A 21,084-nucleotide genomic window follows, 5' to 3' on the forward strand; every position below is an offset into this window, starting at 1 on the left:
CATGAATTCGGTTGAAACAGCCGCCGTGCAAAACGGACTAAATCTTCCAGCAACTTTGGATGAACCCATTTTTGAAAACACGCTCGCGGCAAACACATGCGTGGACAATTAAGAGATTGCAATAGATTTCAACATGGCCGATTTCACCTCGGAAAACAAATGTGAAACGCGCGCGCGCGCACACACAAATGCGCAGTGGCTCGCAAGCTTTTGCCCCCGATCCAAAAGCAAAATGACATTAGCTCTTGTCTATTGAGTTTGCTAAATGCCCCAGATAAAGTGAATTTGCCCCACAGGGCTGGGAAACAATCATGCGGGCGAGTGTTCCATTTAAGTGATTTGAATGATCGGAGGGCTGCAGTGCCTCCTATCAGCCAGAGAAATGGGTCAATACACTGAGGCTAAGTGACATGGCTGGCAGCCCGCGTTCCTGCGCCGGGACCTGGCAGAGCGAGAGGGGCCTCGGCGGCGGCGGCGGGTCGGGTCGGGCGGACACACAGACGCACAACCAGCAGAGCCGTTCGGCAGACGAGCGACACCTGACGGGCCACTGGGACACCAGTGAAGACCCGTTGAGAACGTCGCAATCAGCATCACATACGTTCTACAGTGTGTTGCTGCACAATGCAAGAGGAATTTTGGCTTTTGAAAATAATGGTATTAATAACGTCTTGGATTAACAATGTGCTTTTCACCTAAAGTGCTAAAAGTGCTCACGTCTAAACTACGGTTGGTTCACACCACATTGGCACCGGTAAGAAATAAACTACAAGCATAGCCAAGGCTTCCTTCGACCGCCACCAAACATTCACTCACATTCAAACGCGTGGGCGCCTCACCAAAAGCCGCCCGGCTCTGCGTCCCATTACACTCTGGACCAGTGTTTTTCAACCACTGAGCCCCGTGAACACAAGTCTACCATGAGTTAATGTCAGGTGTGCTGTCAAAAAAATTTTCAATTAAATTTTTAACATTCCGCTGTGGAGTGACTGTGCTTTAAAAGGAAGGCGAGCCTAGTTTCCTTCCAGGATGTCAGCTTTGTGTGCCTCTAAACAGGCCCAGGTTTCACACTGAGACAATATTGTCATTATTAGGCTATAAAGTGTCATCTTATAATATTTTTAGTTGGTGGTGTGCCATGGGATTTTGTTTTCAATGTAAAAAATGATGCCGTGGCTCAATAAAGGCTGAAAAACACTGCTGTAGACTGAAGTTGCAGTCGATCCCAGTTGGCAGCAACTCCGACAGACTTCCACACCTGTGAAGCAACGAGAGACGCCATGACTTACTTTCTGTGTTGATTGACAATGTGTCTTTCTCCCAGGACACAACAGTGATATAGGCCTCCACTGAAGCGGGGATAATGCACTTGAAGACCGCCACATTGCCCCTCATGGCTTTCTGGTCCTCCACGCGGACGGTGTAGGGCTCCCGTAGCACTGGGAGGAGGAAGAGGAAGAATAGGAGGAGGAAGAGGAGGAGAAAAACAAGAGCATTGGTGAAACCACGGCAACCAGCGTTCCCGCGAAGGTCTCGACGCCGAGCGCACCAAGACACTGACCAGCCTTAATGTGGACATCCTGGCTCCTGATTCTCCCTGAGGGGTTCTCCGCCGTGCAGTAGTAGGTGTTGTCGTGGATGAGCTTGCTGAAGCTGGAAGGCGGAATGTGGAAGATCTGCAGGGTGCCATTGGGATGCACATGGCGAATCCCCGGCACGTCGTAGATCTCCTCGCCGGTCGCAAGGTACCAGCGGAGCGAGACGGGGGGCACACCGGCAGCGGGACAGGGCACCAGGGTCCCTGTGGTGCTGGCGAACACTACCTCTTGCACAGATGCATTGACAAAATATAAGCTGGAACGTAGATCTTCACAGAAAACTGCAGGAGGAGAAAAAAGAAGAAGAAAGACAAGCGAGTCAATCAGTGAGAATTTGTGCCAAGCCTGTGAAATTGTGACAACCATCTTTGTGTGATTCTGACAAAGTCCGACCGGTTCCATTTGGACATGGGAAAGGATTTCAATTTTATCGGACAACCGGTCCTCCGTTGGGCAAAAGTTGTTCTCGCTGGTTGATCCTCGTGATTTTGCAGACGTGAGAGAAGGCCACAGTTCTCGTGGCAGTGTGACACAAATATTTTAATTAAAAAAAAAAAAAAAACCCACAGAAAACTGAAACTAAAATATTGAAATAATTATTGAATGTTTTTTGATAAAATTTGCAGAAGTCCAATTATTTTTTTTTAAATGAAATTATTATAAGCTGTTTCATGTATAAGCTGAGGCCAAGGCCTTTTTTTATTTTACAATTTTATTCCGAAGGCCAAATGTACTTTTTCACCCTCCTCCAAAAAAAACAAAAAAAAAACAATTCTAACAATCTCGTCTCAAACGCAACACATTATTATCACCCACAATTAGGCTTTTATTTCTGAGAGAAATTCTGTTGTCACTCTGTTGTCGAACACGGATTATTTCTTATTGTACACTGTGTTGAACTAAAAAACTAAAAAACTGAAAAAAAAAAGTAAATGTAGTGTACTGGAGCGCTTCTGCAGTAAGCTAGTGAATTGAAAAAAAAAACCCAGAAAAAACAAACAAACAAACAAACAAAACAGCGAATGCAAATCTTTTCTGCAATAAATCTACATTCAACTCTGGAGCGCCAACCCTATCACAACACTTTTGGATTCTGTTCTTAATATGTTTGTGTTGTATAGACCAAGTAAAGCCAAACTTCTTTTATGATTTAAAAAAAAAAAAAGAATAATTTGTACTTGTAGTTTCAATCCATTAAGGTTTTGGGTGATGGGTTTACTGTTTTTTAAGTGACTGTGACTGTTGGAACCAAGTGACTCGGTGCTTTGTTTTGTTTTTGATAGAAAAAACAAAACAATCCATTGATAAAAAACAAAACAAATAGCTGAAACAAAACAACAGATACAAGCAAACTGAAAAGGCTTCTGTCTTTCTTTTTGGTTTTGTAATACTGCGCATTTTCAATACATTTCCACAAACAGCAACATTGCAGCTTACTGACTAGTTTGTAAATTTAGTCAATTTATTTTACTAACCGTAGGGGGGGGGGACACAAGAAGATCCATGAAATGGAAACTAAACGTCCATCTGATGCAGCAAATAAACCAAAATTTGCCCGTCAAAGCTAAACTGAGTCGTGATCGGTCGTGAATATCTCTGCTGCGAGGCCTCTGGAGCCTCGGCAGCCTCCAACCTCCACCTCGCTTCTCTGTGTCTGTGCCACTGGTGTCGCCAGCCTGCCTGAGTGTGCGACAGCTGCCGATCCCCCCTCCCCGGAGACCCAACATTTTAGCGCTTCATAAATTCCTAATGAGCATGCTCAAATCACCGGCCACTTCAACTCACTAGTGGATCAACCTGTTACAACAAACAAACACTATGGCAGACACATGTTTTTGCACGTTTCTCGCCGCATACACTTAACACGTGCGGCTCTGAGGGGAAAGGCCTTGAGGTGTTCAAAGGGAGAAACGCTGTAGCCGTCAGCAGCTGCAGGCAGGCTTGTCGGTGAGGGAAGGGATTTTTTTTTTCCTCCAAGGGTGGGAAGACAGGGCAGAGGAGGCGCGACAAATATCGATTGAGATTAATGTCTTATTGATTTCATTGAACAGGAAAGTGATAAAACACCTTTGGATTATGAAGAGTAAACAGTGATGTTTCACTACTCAGCAGGTGAGTATCCTGACTAATACACATACAAAAACTATAAAAAAAAAACAACCAAAAAACAGAAACCTGTACTAACTACACAGCTAACTGGTCAAGTTAAATTGTTCTTATAATAATGGCAATCAGTCGAGGTTTGCATTACACTCAAAAATCGAAAGACAAGGACACTCTCTCTCTCTCTCTCTCTCTCTCTCTCTATCTATCTACCTATCTATCTCTCTACCAATCTATCTCTCTATATATCTATCTATCAATCTCTCGCTATGTCTGGTCTCTTCATTTTCTGTATTTCTTTATCAAACTTGCTGATCCAAGCAAGCGGCCCTGCAGAATTCCTTCCTGGCCACTGTGGCTTCATGCTGCTCTGGAGGGATCACTTGGTTCCTCTCTGGTTGGGCAAAATGCTTCAAGAGGCTTTTGGATGTGATCTTGCACTTTATAAATAAAATTTGACGGAGAAAGTCCCCCAAAAAAAGTCTTTATATGTTTGAGCTTCATGACATTCGTTTCAGGCTTAGTTGCCGATTTTAACAGCTGAAACTGTCACGACTCATGACTGGAATGTCTTCCTATTTGGTGCATATAAAATGTGTTTTTTCAACAGCTGAATATTTAAACCGTTAGACTGTTGCAAGGTGCCAAGTTTGCACTGGTTGATAGGGCCGGTAATCTTTAGCGAATACCTTTACAACACATCCTGCGTTTCAGTAGGCATGCGTGGCAGCAAAGTCGCGTGGCAGCAAAGTCGCGTCTCCGCACGCTAAAAAGTGACGCGCGCTGGAGTCAAAAAGTCGTCGAGCAGCCTCGGCTTCACGTGTGCCTCAGCAAAGAAGAAGAAGTCGTCACTGCCTCTGTCTTGATCCGCTTTGCACCGCTTCATAAAAAATTAAGACCCCCACCACCCATTTCTGGCAGGTTGATTACTGAAGATGAGAAAGCCTGATGGACACAAACCCGACCAAATCCCAGTAGCTTAGATACATACAGTTGGAGTGCATTCATTTTTTAGTGCAGGATCAAAGAAAACTGTTGGGCTGAGGACTGAGTGGGGAGGCAGGAGAGGAGGGGAAAGCACTCCTACTGTAACACTCAGGCCGCTGGAGAGAAACTCAAATACCAGGAAACTGGAGCGATGGTCACAGGGATGGTTTGCATAAATTTTTAAAATAATTCTTATTCTTGTCCCTCCTTTAGACCTTTCCTCTTTTATCTTGCACTCTGTTACAATAACAATGCGTGGTGAAGGAGAGCGACATCCCAGACAACAACAGTAAGCGTCGTCACCTCACACCAGTTAAGCCCAGCTAGTCAGAAATCATTAGGGACTAACCTTAGATGTCAAATTGTGATTTAATATTCAACAAGCTGTTTTTAAAAATGTTTTTGCTGACAAATTTCGCAGTATGTGGGCAACAAAATAATAGACACACGTTTGAGAATCAGTTATTAACACCGAATTAGATTAAGTTGAATCTTCAAACCTTTGTTGAAAGACTGACGTCCTGTCAGTCAGTGTGAATGGTAGATTGAGACTGCAATGTTTCCGTCTTCATCTCAACAAATCTCATTTTTGTGTTCATACTGATGCTTTTCTGTACCTCAGTTTCAAAGTTCAAACCGTCTTTTCTCTTCGTTTAACCATCAGCATCTTTACCGTACAAATGGCGTACGCTGCCGTGTGTTCAAATGTACAAAACATCCAAATGTTAGCCCGTGTTCCTCTCTGATGTACCCTCATAGAACAATGGTGAAGACTAATGCACCAAAGCCAGCAAAACAAACACACGCGCGCTCTCCGACCTGGGACCTAATCGACATGAGCTTTCCACGACGGAGGCCACAAAGAGGAAAAAGTGATACTATTCAATTATGAATCGCGCACATGTATAATAGATGTGGACATTTCCCCCCCCCCTTTTTTTTTTTCCATCTTAGCAAAGCTGGGAGGCAGGAAGAGGGCTCGTCACGGGTGTCTGAGGTGAGAGCTTCTCTCTCTGGGCCGCGGCGAAAAAAAATAAAATAAATGAAAGCGCTCGACTCGGTCGGAGATGTCAGCGCCTATTGGTGGCAGACGCCGCTGAGGCCTCCAGTCTTTAACTGCAGGTGACTCTGAACGCTTCCAATTGTTAAAGGTACCCCCCCCACACCCCCTCCACTTTAGCTGGAGCTCAAGGGCACCAGACATTGCTGCGGTCAAGGAGAGTGCACACGGGCGTGTCAGAGGGATGTGGGGGAGGGGAGGGGGGTGGGGGTGGGGTTTGGGCGGGGGGGGGGCTGGGGTGAGTCTGATAATATGGGTTTGGTGGGTAACATAAAAACGCAGCAGAGTGTCGCCGCTGCCTTAACAGAGCTCGGAGGAAATGATTCTTGATCTGTTGATGCACAGCATTTCAAATTATTTTCCAACATAATCTCTACCCCAGAATATTTGACACTTAAGCCTACAGTCGTTTTTTTTTTTATTATTATTAGTGGAGAGTCTTCGGGGGCAGCCAGGAGCTTTTACCCAGGCAACGTCCATCAGCGCTTGCCTCCGAATCACACAGGCAATTTATTTAAGTAAACGCCTGATCAATACGGGTCCCGCTAAAACGCAACATAAAAAGCTCCATGCATTAGCGTGTGCATTAGCCCATTGATGTGTCAAAGGCTTTTTGCTCGGTCTTATTTACCTAAAACAAACACTATTCATCAATTTCAAACAATTGCACTGCGCGAGCTCGTCTCTCCTCGCCAAAAAAAAAAAATCACACAAAATCAAGTTTTGACCATATCAATGTTTTGCTTTGTGTTTTTTTTCCCCTCCTCTGCCGAGGGCCTAACGCATTTAAATACTACAGTCCAGCTGCCCCTGGGCTCAGCGGGTCAAGGATCTCTGCGGTGCTACAGTGATGCACCCAGGCAACAAGACATTAGGGCAACTCCACTGGGGCAAACAAGCGCTGAGCCACACTGACAAGCCGTGGCAGCCGATGCAGGTAATTAAGGCAGAGCTCTGCAGAGAACGCCTGGGGACACCAAAGAGTGGGGGGCAGGGCAGCCGGAGGGGGAGGGGCCAGTATGGGGTTCGAGGACAGGACAGCCCGATGATGAGATTGAGTAAGCGTCCGAGGCCTCTTTTACCCCCCCCTCCAACCCTCTGCCCTCAGGGTTATGCAGAGAGAGAGAGAGAGAGAGAGAGAGAGAGAGAGAGAGAGAGAGAGAGAGAGAGAGAGAGAATGCTGCGCTGATCCCAGATGCAGATCTGACTCTCCCACTGTCCACAACTTGCCCAAATCACCTGCTCCCATTTTGTCCTCATGAATAATGTTAAAGGCTTGGGTGGGTGGGGTTGGGTTGGGTGTGGGGAGAGCTGGGAGGGGGGGATGGGGCTGTGCCATTGAACCGCTATGTTAAACACGGATGCTCCTCCGCTGATGTCAGTTCTCCAGAGGGGGAAATGGGAGCCACTTAGAGGGGGTTAATTGATGCATACCAATACTTATTAATCAGTGCCAACATCACTGGAGGGACTTTGCGCGGATCCTGCACGGAAACATTTACGACAAGTTATTAAATAAAATCGCCGATGTGAACACAGGGGGTGGGGGGGGTTGTCAGACATTTTCAAACTAATAGTTTGACGGCTTTGATCCACAATAGAGCAAATCCACGTTAGCAAATTAGCGCTTGTGTTTTTGTGTGGCTCCATTTGGTTTATGGGTGACTGATTTACAACTGCTGATCAAATAAAAATGAACCAAAATCCACAGTTTTTAAAAGAGAGTTGTCCAAATGTCGGTCAACATTGTTCACCGCCAATATGCTTCTTCGTCTGACAAAAGCAGCAGTCCAGCCGTTCATTCAGATCAATAACACCACTTTCTTGGTCTATCTAATGCAAGCCACAGTTTCACGATATTTAATCTTAGGGAGTGAATTATGCTAGGGTGTAACTGCTGCAAATTGCATAGTTGCAATAAACAGGGGATTTTAGTTAGAAAATGAAGTGACAGGTCTTGTAGCTAGCGCTACAAAGTCACAGCAAGAGAAAAACCAGACGGAGGCAACAGCAACAGCCACAAACATTCCTTGACAATCAGTTACCCTTTCTAAGTGACAATGCATTGACACATGAGATATATCTCATGCAACAACTTCAAACAGTATTCTACCGGAAAAGTTGGCCAGTGCCATCTGAATACTGCTGGCTTAGGGAATTTAACTATTAAGAAAGTACACATTATATAATTGTGTTTCAGTCAAACATTCACTTTTTCCCAAATTGACACATCTAAACATCTATGGACTGCAACACCATCATTTACATTCATTAGGTGCTGGTTCTGGAGAGTCTTCAGCACCACCTTCAACCTCCAGTGTTCATCAGTCAAGTGTTGACAGTCTGTATTTCAACAGCTGGGAAACCAGCGCAATGACACTCACTGTGCCAACCGCTTACATTAAGACAGCTTCAGTGTTTGGGTGTGAAGAGTGAAATAAGAGGAAACAGCCCTTCACTGTGTGGAGGACACAAACACCCAGACGGCTTTGGGGAACAAGCGTCCAGGACTACTGTAAATATTCCGGCTAATTTAGGTGTAAGTGTGCCATTTTGCAATCCGAAGCATTGAGTGAGATGACTTTGGGGCCACCACCAGCCAAACTTTTAACCTATTAAATAAACAGTTTCTTTTAGACTGACATTCTATCAACATATCTGCATTTCAAAAGGCCCAGCCATTCACTCTGTATTCAGCAGCTCATTCTCTATTTGTTCAAGATTTGAAAGCAGAATTTGTGAGTCAAATGAAATGTTTTCTTGTTTCGCTGCCTGGACTCATGTGATTGGTACCCAGTAGCTCAGTTTACCACTACCATTTGTTTCAATAGATTGGTAGATAGAATATAGTAAAAGCTATTTAGAGAACTATATTGTGACACTGTGCATGAATATAAAATCAAACAAAAGCACATAACCTTGGCAAAGAGTGTTGTTTAGAAAAGGTGTGACTATTTTATAACTGAGCAGGAGATTAGAGAGCGAATGTGTTTAATTACAGGCAATTTATAATCTGTGACACGTCAATAAATGTTTGTAGTCCACTTGACAAAAGCTTTTGATTCTTGTTTTTTGTGCTAACTGTTCAGAGATGAAACCACATCCGTCTTTTCCACTGGAGGTTGACAACCAATGTTTTGAAACTTATAATAAAGCGTAATTTTGTTTTTTTTGCGAGGCATTTCCTCCCTTTTGAAATGTAGGCATGCAAAAGTTTTTTTTTTTTTTTTTTTTTTTTTTACTGGCTGCAATTTATGTGAGAGGCCGTACGGGGTAATCATTCACTTTCACTGTGCTTGATTTATATTTTTCAGAAGTACTGCTAAGCAAACCATACAGTGGTAGTACAAGAATACATTTCCTATGCCTCTACAGACATGCAAAGAGGCTTTGTGTCTGTGTTAGTCAAATTCCCCTCCACTTCTACTTGCTGTACTGTCAAGTGCAACTCTGACTGAGCAGATTGAAAGATGGGAAGAGAAGGAGGATCTCAGGTGAGCTGAGAGGAATGACATTAAACTCAGCAGGAAGGGATAAATGAGGCGATTAGCTGAGGGAATAAGGCCGACAGCTCGAGATCAACTTTACATGATATGCAAGTAGGGGAGCCTATAGTCAGCAATATAGAGCATATTATATATATATATAAGTATACAATATAGAATAGAAAGGAATTTTAAATCTAGTGTCAATTTCTAGATATATTCCTTTTATATGTAATAGAAGATAATAGAGGAGAGTTTGGAATAAAAAAAAGGCTTAAATCCATAAATGAGACTCAACTCCAAATATTGAGAGTAAAAACTGAAAGCTAAAGCTATTATTATAAAGAATGAATTAGCTAACCTACAAAATGCGCACATTACACAAAATGTTACATTAGGGAAACCTGCCATTGCTTGTATAATAATAATAATAATAATAATAATAATAATAATAATAATAATAATTGTTACCCTATCATCAGAAAATAGAACCGCAGAAAACAAAACAAAAAAAAAGAAGAAAAAACAGAACAGATGAAAAATCTCCAGAGGGGGAACAAAGAGGTGAAATATGCTGGCAGATGACAGGCAAATCAAAGTCCTGGGGTTAAATGGGATTGTGGGTCAGATGACTAGACATCGCTGGCTTTTCCGCTTGTGGCCATTTTCTTGCCTTCCGCAGAAATATTACCCAACCCCCTCCCCACCAACACACCATCATATTTGCATCCCGGTCCTCTCAAAAGCCCTTGATTCGCCTCGGACCCTTGAGTGTGTCATTTTCAGTCGCCAAACTGTGTTAGAGCCTTAACATATGTAAAGGCTCTACATGTTTTTTTTTTTGGTTTTTCTTTTGTTGATAAAAACCTCTCTTAAAATTTCTAATTAACCTCCAGTTCAAGGGGCATAGTGTGACGAGGCATGGCAACAAATCCTTAAATGGAGCCACAGTGTCTGCTCTTTTTGAATTCAACATGGACATGCCCACAGAAAATTATTATAAATCGCCGTAATGGTTAAAGAGTCAGTGAAGAGTAACAGAGATGTGCAATTGCTGGGAAAATGACAGCAATCTGCATTAGAGATGCACTCTATCTGCGCACTGACAAATGTGATCCTTTATTAATCATCATGTTTTCAGTGATTACAACGTCAGAAATGGTGTTTTTTTTCATGCCTTCTGCGGTTCTTCAATGATAGCTGAATGATAGCCTTACATACTATATACTTCTCGTCATCCCATGCATGGATTGTGTGAATCACACAGTCGGCCTGGTGAAAAGGAGTCCTGCAAACACTGCCTGACAGCCAAAAAAAAGGAAAAAAAAATTGGCAATGTATTCAGAGCGTTTAGTGCCTGGAATTAATGAAATTATAATTTAATCATCTGATCAAACAGCAATTAGCATAATCACTTCTGGAGAAGGCCTGATAGAGTGAAGGCTGCAGCGGAGAGGAGCTGGGGGGCTGGCTACACCATTAATGGAGCAATTGTCAGAATGTTTGAAAATGTTGCACATTTTAGACAGAAGGAACAAGAAAGGATTTTAAATGCTAATCCACCAGCTCTGGAAAAGCCTTGTGAACACAGTCCAGATATTAGCTGAGTTTGTTTGTCTGTGTGTGTTTGCGTGCATATATATGTACACATTAAGACCTTAACAGTTGCAATTTTACATGTGCGCTAACGTTCGAAAAAATACCTTTCTATTATAAAAAGTTTGGATGCATGTCTTAAATGTTTTGATGACCATTATCCTCTAAATATTGAAGGAAAAGGTTATAATCATTGATTTAGAACCTAGCTTAATGCTAAGAAAATTTTAAATGAACAATGACAAGGAATCTACTCCAGAAGTCAAATTCCAGAGTTAGAACTGTGGCTGAGCCAATGTGACATCCTCTACAGGCCAAAGAATACATGAAGGTTAAAAATAAAAAAAATAAAAAAAACAACCAAAAAATAAAAACACAAGAATCCAGACAGGGACCTTGCATTGACCACCACTTTCCGCATAGGGTAGAAAATAAAGTCTGCAGTGCATCAATACCCTGTTTCAGAGGAAGTGGAGTCAAACACCTTGGAGCCCCATTAAAATCATTGGGAAAACAAAATAAAACACCAATATACTAGCTGTACACCCCCCAGAACACCAACTATAGGTCCTTCCAAGTGGTGTGAAATGGGAAGAGTATTTCGAGGAAAAGCAGCTTCCTACGCTGGACTGAATGCATCTACCTTAAGTTAAAGTCTTGAAAGAAACAAATAGTTTGACACAGCAGTGGAGAGAGCAGAGATTTCTGACTTGTCTGGATGATGGAACCACACCAGCAAGGAATGGCATCAAAGCCAAGTTGGCAAAAAGGAGTGAGGAGATCTCCATCTACCTCACAAACATCTTTGGCTCTGTTGCTTACAGTCTCTTGTGGATCATGTTTGATATTTTCATCTAACAGGTAACCATCACCCTTGTAAAATCCTTCTTTCAATGTCCAGCTAATCTTCACAACTCAATAGTATACCACATCAGTTGGAATTAGGGATCATGGCAGGATTTACTATCTGTATAGGTATATACATATCAGTTGACAAGGGTTAGCTTTTACGTGAACAAGAAACCCAGACCAACAGTGATAAAGAAGCTGGTGAAGAGTTCAGTACAGTGGTACCATGCCAACTTCAAGGGCAAAGATCAGTAGGTAGGTAAGTAGGCCAGCTTAGGCGGGACACAATGTCTGGCCTTAAGAATAGTGACAAGTCTGTGCTCAGTGGCAGATTAAGACTCTAGCTTTTAATTTGCTCTTCTTCCCTGGTTGATGTGGCATCTTGCCATCTGTGACGACCCCATGTCAAAAGCTGAACTTAAAAAGAAAAGGTGCTTTAGCAATAGACGGCTTACAGAAGAATTCAAATCATCCAAAGTAAGGCTGGAAATGACACCAACAGAATTCTATAACCCAAGTGCTGAGGCCTCCATGAATCCCAACTCAAACAGCTTTTACTCTAGAGAGCAAACCATTTCGGCAAATTTTGGCATGTATAGCTCCACCTCAGCAGTCAGGTCATTGCGGAGGTATGTCAACAAGAGTAAAAGGCAATGCTAAACTGAAAGAGTGGATAAGGAGGGAGATGAGAGAGGGAAGTTGTATTGTGTCAAGAGTATGGAAGCATCTCACGACAGCTTTATCTCGCAAGCAACGCACGATGTCCTGCCATCTCTCAGGAACCTCAAACAATGGTATGGTAAAGACCCAATATGTCCACTCTGTTGGCCCCCCAGCCGCAGTGTCAGCCACCTCAAGAAATGGGAAGCATGGGAAATGGACGTGTATGTTGGCAACAAGCAAGCCCTCGGATACCTTGGTCAACGCTTGGACTGGACACCGACCTACGAGCAACACCTCCATGAATTGAAGGTCAGGACTTCAACAACGGTCTCACCCATCCACCGCCTGGCAGGTTTGGCTTGGGGAGAATCTCCCCAGACCCTATGCATATCCACACAAATCTTTGTCCTACACATAGTTGCAATTTTCAACACAATTAGTGTCTCAGTACCAGAGTTAAAAGGGGGTGCTGTGACGGAAAACTGCCTTTTCCATTCCTTAATGTGTCTTTTAGCATTACGACAAGTATTAGGTGATGATGTGTATATCCACATGAGATACTGTACTTCATGATAAGGTTCAGAATTTAATCAATGATTATCACATTTTATCCCAAAAACATGTTAAAGGTGTCATTCAATTTGTTTTTTTTAGATTATTATATATGGGCTATTCTATGACAAACATAAATGGCGGACACATTACAGTGCTCAAAATAGCCATTTCTCCATTTCATCTTGGCTGATTTAACATGATTCTTTGAGCCTTGGATACCACAAGGCTTATTCTGTGTCCCTCTTCTGCCTATTTTACTTCCCTCGTTCTGCCTCACTACACACTATCATCTCCTTAAGCATTCTGGTCTGGGTTAAATGAAACCTTTAACAGTTCAATGTGCATCCATTAACATATGCTTCAGTCTACTCTCATCTGGGCAACATAGCTGAGGCACAAACACACAGTACAGAGACAAAAAATATCATGAGCCCCTGGCACTGCCAAATTGTGACTTCTTAAAAAAGAAAAGTGCCATGTCGCATGTCACTTCTACCATCAACCATTAAACCTTTGACAAAAAACATGTTTGAATAAATGTTTAAAATGTAAACATATTCAAAGAAACATAGCTCTAAAGTCAATTTACACAATAATATTTTACAAAGAATATCTAAGTATTACGATCAACACCACGCGGTATCAGAGAAAAGGTTGTGAGTGTAACTGTATGTAAAAGTAATCACAACATAGTCTGCTCACATATGTGCTCACTAGATGAACACGGTTCTAAACTCTTGAAATGATAAATGAAAACAATACAGCATTGCTAATCACAGGAGCTCAATGGCTCAATTAAAAATGAATGGAACCTTTTTTCTACACTCCAATGTGACTGATGTTCTGGACCTTCTCCGAGCTCAGTTGTTGTCGCTAATGGGTGTCGTTCCACTGTTAAATATTTGCACCTTTCACTTTTAAATACATTTAAAGATAAATTATAACCAGGATGTTTTTTTCTGAATGTACATGAATTACCATATTTATTTATGGTTAGGGTTTGTGTGTTCAGAAAACAAAACGTGTTTGAGTGTGCATATAGACAGACTGAGGTTTGAATTACTTTTTTTTTTTTTTTTTTTTTTTTATAGAATGTTGAATGTTAGTCCCTCTATTTCTCTCTTTGCTTGAGGGTTGTGCATATAAAATGCTCTGCATCAGATTTTCCAAATCATAAATAACATCTTTTAAACTGTACATATATATTTGCCCTAAATGTCTCTGCACATAACAGCTGCTATAATAGAAAAAACACATTTCTGCTCCTGATAAACTTCACATATTTGAACTGAAATGCATTTTAGCTCAGGCCTTTCATATTATTCTACTAGCACTTCTACATTTCAATTTATTTAATGCAATATGAATGCATACTGAATATTATTTGCTCTTTAACCTGTGAACCATAAAGCTTAAATTCAAACGTATAGTGAGGCTGATGATGCTGGCATCTTCCGTGTATAAGCATTCTGACATGTGCCTAAAAGTAAGGAATGACAATGGTTTGTGATGTTAATTCTGTTACTGATCCAGACAGAGAAAAATATTTACAGAAGTATACTCATGTGCAGTGTTGAACTCCTCAAGGAGTTTGATGATTTCATTTGTAATCCTGTCAGCAGGATTACAAAGAAACTACTGCATCTTTTCCCACAAGGTGGGCCAGGGGCGAAGAAGAAAAGCCATATAATGAATGGATCCAAGATCAAAGGTATTTTGTGGATCTGGTATCTCCTTGAGAGCACAACTTCAATTTTATATTTACTACTTTTTATGCTTTGGTCTACTGTTATCAAAATAAAATTCATGGACATTTATATACTGTATGCACATGTTTTAGACAGTAGACCGTACATTAGGTACCCTGTCATCCAACTGAGTGTAAATACATTAACAACACAAGTCATCTGAGAACCCTTCCTGTGTATTTAGACACCTTAATTGTGACTAATTGGGCGTGCGATAAACACAAACCTTTTCCTCGCAAATCAAAAACATCACACCATTTCCCCCAATTTTATCTCTTCACAACTGGAATCTGTTGTTCCCTTTCCATTTAGATTTTTAATAGACACTTCAGCAAGCACCCTTCAGAAGCTCAAGCACCACCAAAGTGAACTCCACTGCAGATTTTACTTTCAACAGCGGTGAATTGTTTATATCGTGTGCGTTTTCGGAAAACGAGTTTGCAAATGTGTCCTTGAGGAGGTTAAAAACAATATTTAAATTTTAAAAAAGCGCCTCATGCTAATCAAAAATGTGCTCCTGCAGGAACAGTTACATTTGGAATTTTATAACAAAAGCAATTGAACACAACAACAACAACAGACAAGCCAGTCCTGTGGTCAAGGGCTGCAGCATCAGCAAAATCAGGTGCTGAAATGAGATGTGACCGCCTTACTTGCTATTATGGGAGAGTGACAGGATAAAATCTATTGGGCAGCACAGCCTGTGTCACCTGAACAGAGTGCAGTGGAGCTCAAGCCCAAACCCACACTGCAGCAACAGTCATTATCCAGGTCTCCATAGAGACAACCTCAGCATCCTGTACGGCTCTAGAGCCCAAAAAGCCTTTAGGGAGTAATCTCTCCTAGTTCACAACACGTACACAATATGCCGTTTTAAAGGAAAATGCTCCCTGGGACTGACCTTTGTCTTGTTAAGAAAAACAAATTTGCACCATATTTAAAAAATATATATATAATTCCCAAAAACGTTACATTCTAATTCGAGTCAATTTAGCACAGTGCACGGGAAGTAGCGACGACGCACAAAAGACAGGATTATCAAATTGTGCAGCTAATCCCATTTCTGCCACAAAACACATCTGAATCTTTGCATCAGCACAAAAGGTCAGTGTCGACGCGCACTGCAGCCGCATCGACCACAAACGCAGCATTCATCACAATTGCAGGTGCTGCCATTCAAAGTTTCCTTGTAGATGTCTGTAGCAGCAGCAGCAGCAGCCATTTTGCAACGCTGTTGCCTGTGCGAAAGAGACTAAGAAAGCCATTCAAAAGCCAGACGATAACTGCTTGGCAGGCTGAGAATTAGGAACAGCACTGGGGGAGCCTCCAAATGGACATTAGGTCCTCTGTGTCTTCAAATATCCTTCTCTCTTTTGCACAAACGTGCCTTTAGAGCGAACTAGCTTCAATGCTTTTGTTCCATTCCGTCCTGTAAACAACCGCTGCCTTCATTGAACCCATCAGGATGTCCACAAAATGGTTTTCCTATCATCTGCGCTTGACGCATCGCCCTCTATTCTCAATTTACATTGTGTCCACTTCATATATATTATTTTTATTCCATTTCCACTTGGCCAACCTTCGCAAGTGCGCTCAGAATAATCACATTTTCTTTCAAGTTGATCCCCGCAGCAACAAATGAACAACCCACCTTCTAGCCCTTAGCGCCTTGTCCTTCTCAATGCACCCCCCGCCCCCTTCCTCTCACACCCTGCTTATATCTTCCATCCCAACAGACCTCACCATCCCCAAATTTGTCCTATGAGGAATTCTATACAAATCTATAAGGAATCAGATGGGTTTTGCATGAAGTACATATGGGCAATGGTGTGAAGGGCTTGTCTGTTTTTTTCTCCCCCCCCAGTCCAAAACGACTCCATGTCTGTGAATCTAATATGGCGGGTGTGTGGCCAGATAAAAAGCATATCCAATCTTCTTCCTTTTACAAGCAAACACTCCACAGATTTAGTAGAAAGAAAGCAAACATGCAATTGCAGAAGTTTTATTTTTTTTAGGATTTTAGGTGGAGAAAATCTCATTTGCACATATTGTAGCAAAGACAAATTCAATGTGATGTATCAATGAAAAAACAACAACTGGATTGCTGCTTGATTTTTTTTTTCTCCTGCAAACAATTTATCGGTTCCACGGACTGCGTGGTTTTTTTTTTCAGCTTGTATGCTATTCCAGGCAAGTTTAAGGTTTGAACAAACATGCACATGCAGCTAATCCTAATTACTTAGTCAACATATTTTGCTCATAATTGTTTTAGTAAAAGTGAGATTGAAATCCCTAAATATACCAATTGTGAGTCTTCAAAAAATATCTATATATTTACATATAAAATGCACCCTATCTGAGGCCCAGTGTAATTTGCATAGGAAACAAATCATCTTCTAAGATAAATGAATATGGAATAAAATCACCAAATATTTTAAGATCTAAATGACGATTACATTTTGTTGCACGAAAGTATGTAGAAAAACGATTTAGACGTGTTGTTTGCAGGGGAAATAGGCTCTACCTATCACTCAGCGCAGTACCCCCCACCCCCTCCTCCCCAATTTTAAATGGTGAGGCAGAAGCAGTGCATCCTGCATATACATTTACTAAAGCCTGACGCTAGTATAACAGCAAAATAAATGTAATAATAGTATAATAAGACCCTTGAGCAGCAGCTGCATCGTGTTCCGTTCACCTTGCCATAAAATAAAGCAGTGAGTTTGAAGATAATCCTCCGTGAAAAGGTCTCTCGGTGTTTACCCACCCAGGTAGAAGAATTAACATAAACTGGAAGTTTTACGCACAGAAATGCATGACTTACCATTCAAGATGCACTGGAAAAAGATGAGAGCCAATATCCACATGCCCCGCTCCGTTCAATATCCAGGCTTATGCTTTTTCTTCTTCTCACCCTGCACTCTTTCTTCTTTGATTCCTTCCTCTTATTTCTTCAACAAGTCAATTGCGATGGAAGGAAGAGGAGCTTGTAGATCTCTCCTTCTCGCTGCCCTTTTCCTTCTCATTCACGCTGTAAAGAGGAAAGAAAATAGGGGAGGGGGGGAAGGCTCGAGCTCCTTTCCCCTCTGTTGATTGTCTCCTTGTGCAGCTAGAAACACTGTATGATCCACAACTGTTCGACTCCCCTCTGCCAGGACCGCTCACACCGCTGCGCACCGGGCCTCAGAGCAGCCGTCCCCCCGCTTCAGAGCGCTGTCCTGCCTGGAACATGAGGGAAGTCGGCTTGACGCGCTCCGGTCCAGCTGAGCTGTGCTGCCGCTGCTGAGTCAGAGGCTGGAGACACATAGGACAAAGTGTCTGCGCTCGCACCCAACTCCAAGATCCGACAATTTCGAGAGAAAGGGAGGGGAAAGGGGGGGAAAAAAGCAAATGAATGAAAAAAATAATCTAAAATCAGACTGAAGAAAAAAGGGAAGCACTTGATTAATAATAAATCAATTAATTCAGATCATTCCCGGGGGGGAAAAAGCCCAAAGTTGTCATCTGGGATGCATGGAGAGAGAGAGAGAAAAAATGCGCAAAGTAGTTTTCTTTTTTTCTCGTTTTCTTTCGACGTTCTAAAGGAGCGGATGGAGTTGATTGTTAGCTGCGCTGGAAACTCATTCTCTCTTCGCCGCCTCTCTCCGTCCGGTGAGCAACAAGCACACGCATCTTCCCACCACCGCAGCTTGCACACTCAAATTGCGCACTAGTCCCCTTGCGCTTAAAACCTGCCTTGCCTCAGAGCGCCGTGAAATGAGCCCTCGCCTCCTTCTCCGCAGCCGCTTCTCTCCCTTCCCATTGCCTTAAAGGTACAGGGGGGCGCAATGGAGGTGGCCGAGGAGGGCGCGCGGACAAACCCTAAAAAGCAAAACAAAAAACAGCAAAACAAAAAAAAAAACAAAACCGGGAGAGGGGTTGTCAAAAAATGAATGAAATTCTCTTTTTTCATGAGTGCGCAGACGAATCAAATCACTGCCCCCTCCGCTCACAGAGGCAAACGGCGTTTATACGCAAGAGAAAATAAGCCCCGTGCAGGACATCCCTTTATGGCTGGAGACCACAACCACCGCGTGGAGGCGAGGTGGGAGGAGGAGGAAGCAGAGGGAGGGGTGGGGAGTGATGTAGGCTACACCTGACTGGATACTATGTAGGCATTTTGTAAGGAAAACATGCCGTATTATCTTAATTGGCAGAGCTCAGATCTCGTCTTTTAATGTGTTCTGGATAATTTATGAGCCCAAGGGGCGTTTTTTGAGTTGGGTGGGGGGGGGGTCCAGTCAGTCTTGTCCCCGCATTCATTAATTGACCTTGACAAATATAAGCAGTCCCCCCACCCCCCGCCCCCAATGCACCAGGGGGCATCAAACAGCGGCCATGTCAGGCGTCCACGGCCACGTTTCTCCGTTCAGGAGCAGGAAGAGGTGGATTAGTGTGTTGAATGATAAAGAAATTCGCAGTGCGACTTGCAGCTCAGCGTCGCCGGTGCGAGTGGGTTCTCATTTGAAATGACGAGGTGCGACCTTGATTTAAACAGAACACAAATGGACCTGAAAATGTCAACGCAGACCTCGTTCCAAAGGGTTGTGTTGGCGATGCGAAGAGACACGAGGGGAAGTGGCAGAGGGAAGACATGCCGCCTCCCCCCCCCCTTTATTTTAACTTCCCTCGCGTGTTTTATTATTGCATTTTCCATGTATGTTGCTGTGACGAGGCGGTCACATCCGAGCAAAACCGTCGAGTTGTGAAATGATTTTTAAAAAACACCAACACGGTGGCAATTACCGTGACATGCACTGCCATGTGACTGTTCAAATTTATCATGGACCATTTGTGTTCAAACGCTGCAGCAGCCAGAGCCGGGTTTCTGCCCTGCACCCAAACGCACTGTCTGTCTTTTATGCTTAGCGTCCACATCAGACCTGCGCATGAACATGCTAAGCACTGCGAATACAGGACCTGTCACTGCCTGTCTGCCTCCTGCATGTGCTTCCAGCCAGGCTTCCCCCCAAAATAAAACCGATCATTATCATCGAGCGTGACCATCTGAGCCAGGGGAGGGGGGTGAAGGGTGCACCTTTTCTTGCACCTATGCAATATACATATATATTCACAGATGCGCGCTATATCCTTCCATGACTGTCGTACTCACTGGTTCCCAGTGGCGAGAGGTTTTGTTTGCTCATTGCTCTTCTATGCGTGATTCTCATTCCAGGCTCACAACTGTGTTGTCCTGGTCTGCAGAACAGTTGAGTGTTTTATTGTGTCACAGATTTGTTTTTCACAAGTCAATAAAAAAAAAAAAAATCACACAAAACAGAAGCACATCCAGCAAAGATGTACAACTTGCAATAAGTGAGCAACTGTATGATGAAAATAGCAAAGTAGAGTCACGTAAATAAGTATGGTTTATTTCTAGAGCACCCAACAGGTCAAGATAAAAGATAAAATGCTTCACAGCATTAAAATGATAATAAATAGGTTACAGAAGAAGACAGCAAACAGTACAGTAAGTGGTTACAATCACAGGTGCACAGAAGTGCTTAGAACTGGAAGACAGGTTTAAATTCTCTGAATTAAACTTCAATGTGGTCAAATGTTACCCATTTTCAGTGGTCATTGGTTAAAGACACAACACCTACACTATTCCTACATTTAAAATGTACCTATATACCTACAAATCTCCTGCAAGTTTCGACAGTGATTTTCCTTCCATATCAAAATATACATCTATATGGTGACTTATTCCCTTCAGTGTTGAGCCAAGGGGACAGTTAAAGGGGACCTATGATACTCATTTTCGGGCTTTTGTATTTGATATCTGGCCCCTCCAGAGCAGCAACGCACGATTTTCCGCGCTGAAAGCTTTTTAGATTTGCGTATCTCGCTGCTCGTTTCCTCGTATTTACTGCGTCCCTGAAAACGCTCTGTTTCACTTCACTCCACCCCAGCCTTGCCAGTACACGCCCCCGCCCGGGGTCACACTCTTCGTCGCTGCTGAGCCTCACTTCCTCAGTTTGCCGGTGCGGGAGTGAAGAGTAAACGGCAAACTTTATGAAACAGGCACAATTTAAACACTTACCGTCGTGAAGGCTTCACCCTTTAGCAGCTGTTTACCGGCTAATCCAGCTTCGTACGGACCCAGCGAGGGCTGAGTTACGGCCGCAAGGTGGACCGAAGGTCCCTGGACGTTTTTTGTGCCTTCCATGTCCCCGGAAATATATTGTACTTTGTGTACTGACCGTGTTTTTGTTTTGTGTTTTTGCGAGACATTTTAATAGGGCTTAGAATGATTTGGTTTCATACTGTTGACTTGTATCAAAACACTGTCCGAGCAGAGAAAATATGTAGCTGAAACGATCACTTCAGTCGTAGAGTCGTTTATTATTAGACAAGAATATCTGCACAACTTAAGTCCACACCAAGCACAAAGCAGGAAG

The 21,084-nt window shown here is 42.8% G+C and overlaps 1 protein-coding gene across 2 annotated transcripts in view; it reads right to left on the reverse strand.

Annotated features, from left to right (window-relative positions):
* dscama (Down syndrome cell adhesion molecule a) overlaps positions 1-18,635 on the reverse strand; it is a 70,422-nt gene extending 51,787 nt beyond the window's left edge. For both annotated transcript variants that reach the window (XM_076019913.1, XM_076019912.1), the window contains exons 1-3: positions 17,469-18,635; positions 1,562-1,879; positions 1,290-1,439 (exon numbers count right to left, since the gene is read on the reverse strand). In XM_076019913.1, the coding sequence (XP_075876028.1) occupies positions 1,290-1,439; positions 1,562-1,879; positions 17,469-17,511 (511 nt within the window). In that variant the 5' untranslated portion in view covers positions 17,512-18,635. The remainder of the gene's footprint in view (positions 1-1,289; positions 1,440-1,561; positions 1,880-17,468) is intronic.
* Positions 18,636-21,084: the final 2,449 nt, after the last annotated feature.

This window comes from Nelusetta ayraudi, unplaced genomic scaffold (assembly GCF_046127955.1).
Source record: "Nelusetta ayraudi isolate G7.1 ecotype Tasmania unplaced genomic scaffold, CSIRO-AGI_Nayr_v1 ptg000011l, whole genome shotgun sequence".
NCBI lineage: Eukaryota > Metazoa > Chordata > Actinopteri > Tetraodontiformes > Monacanthidae > Nelusetta > Nelusetta ayraudi.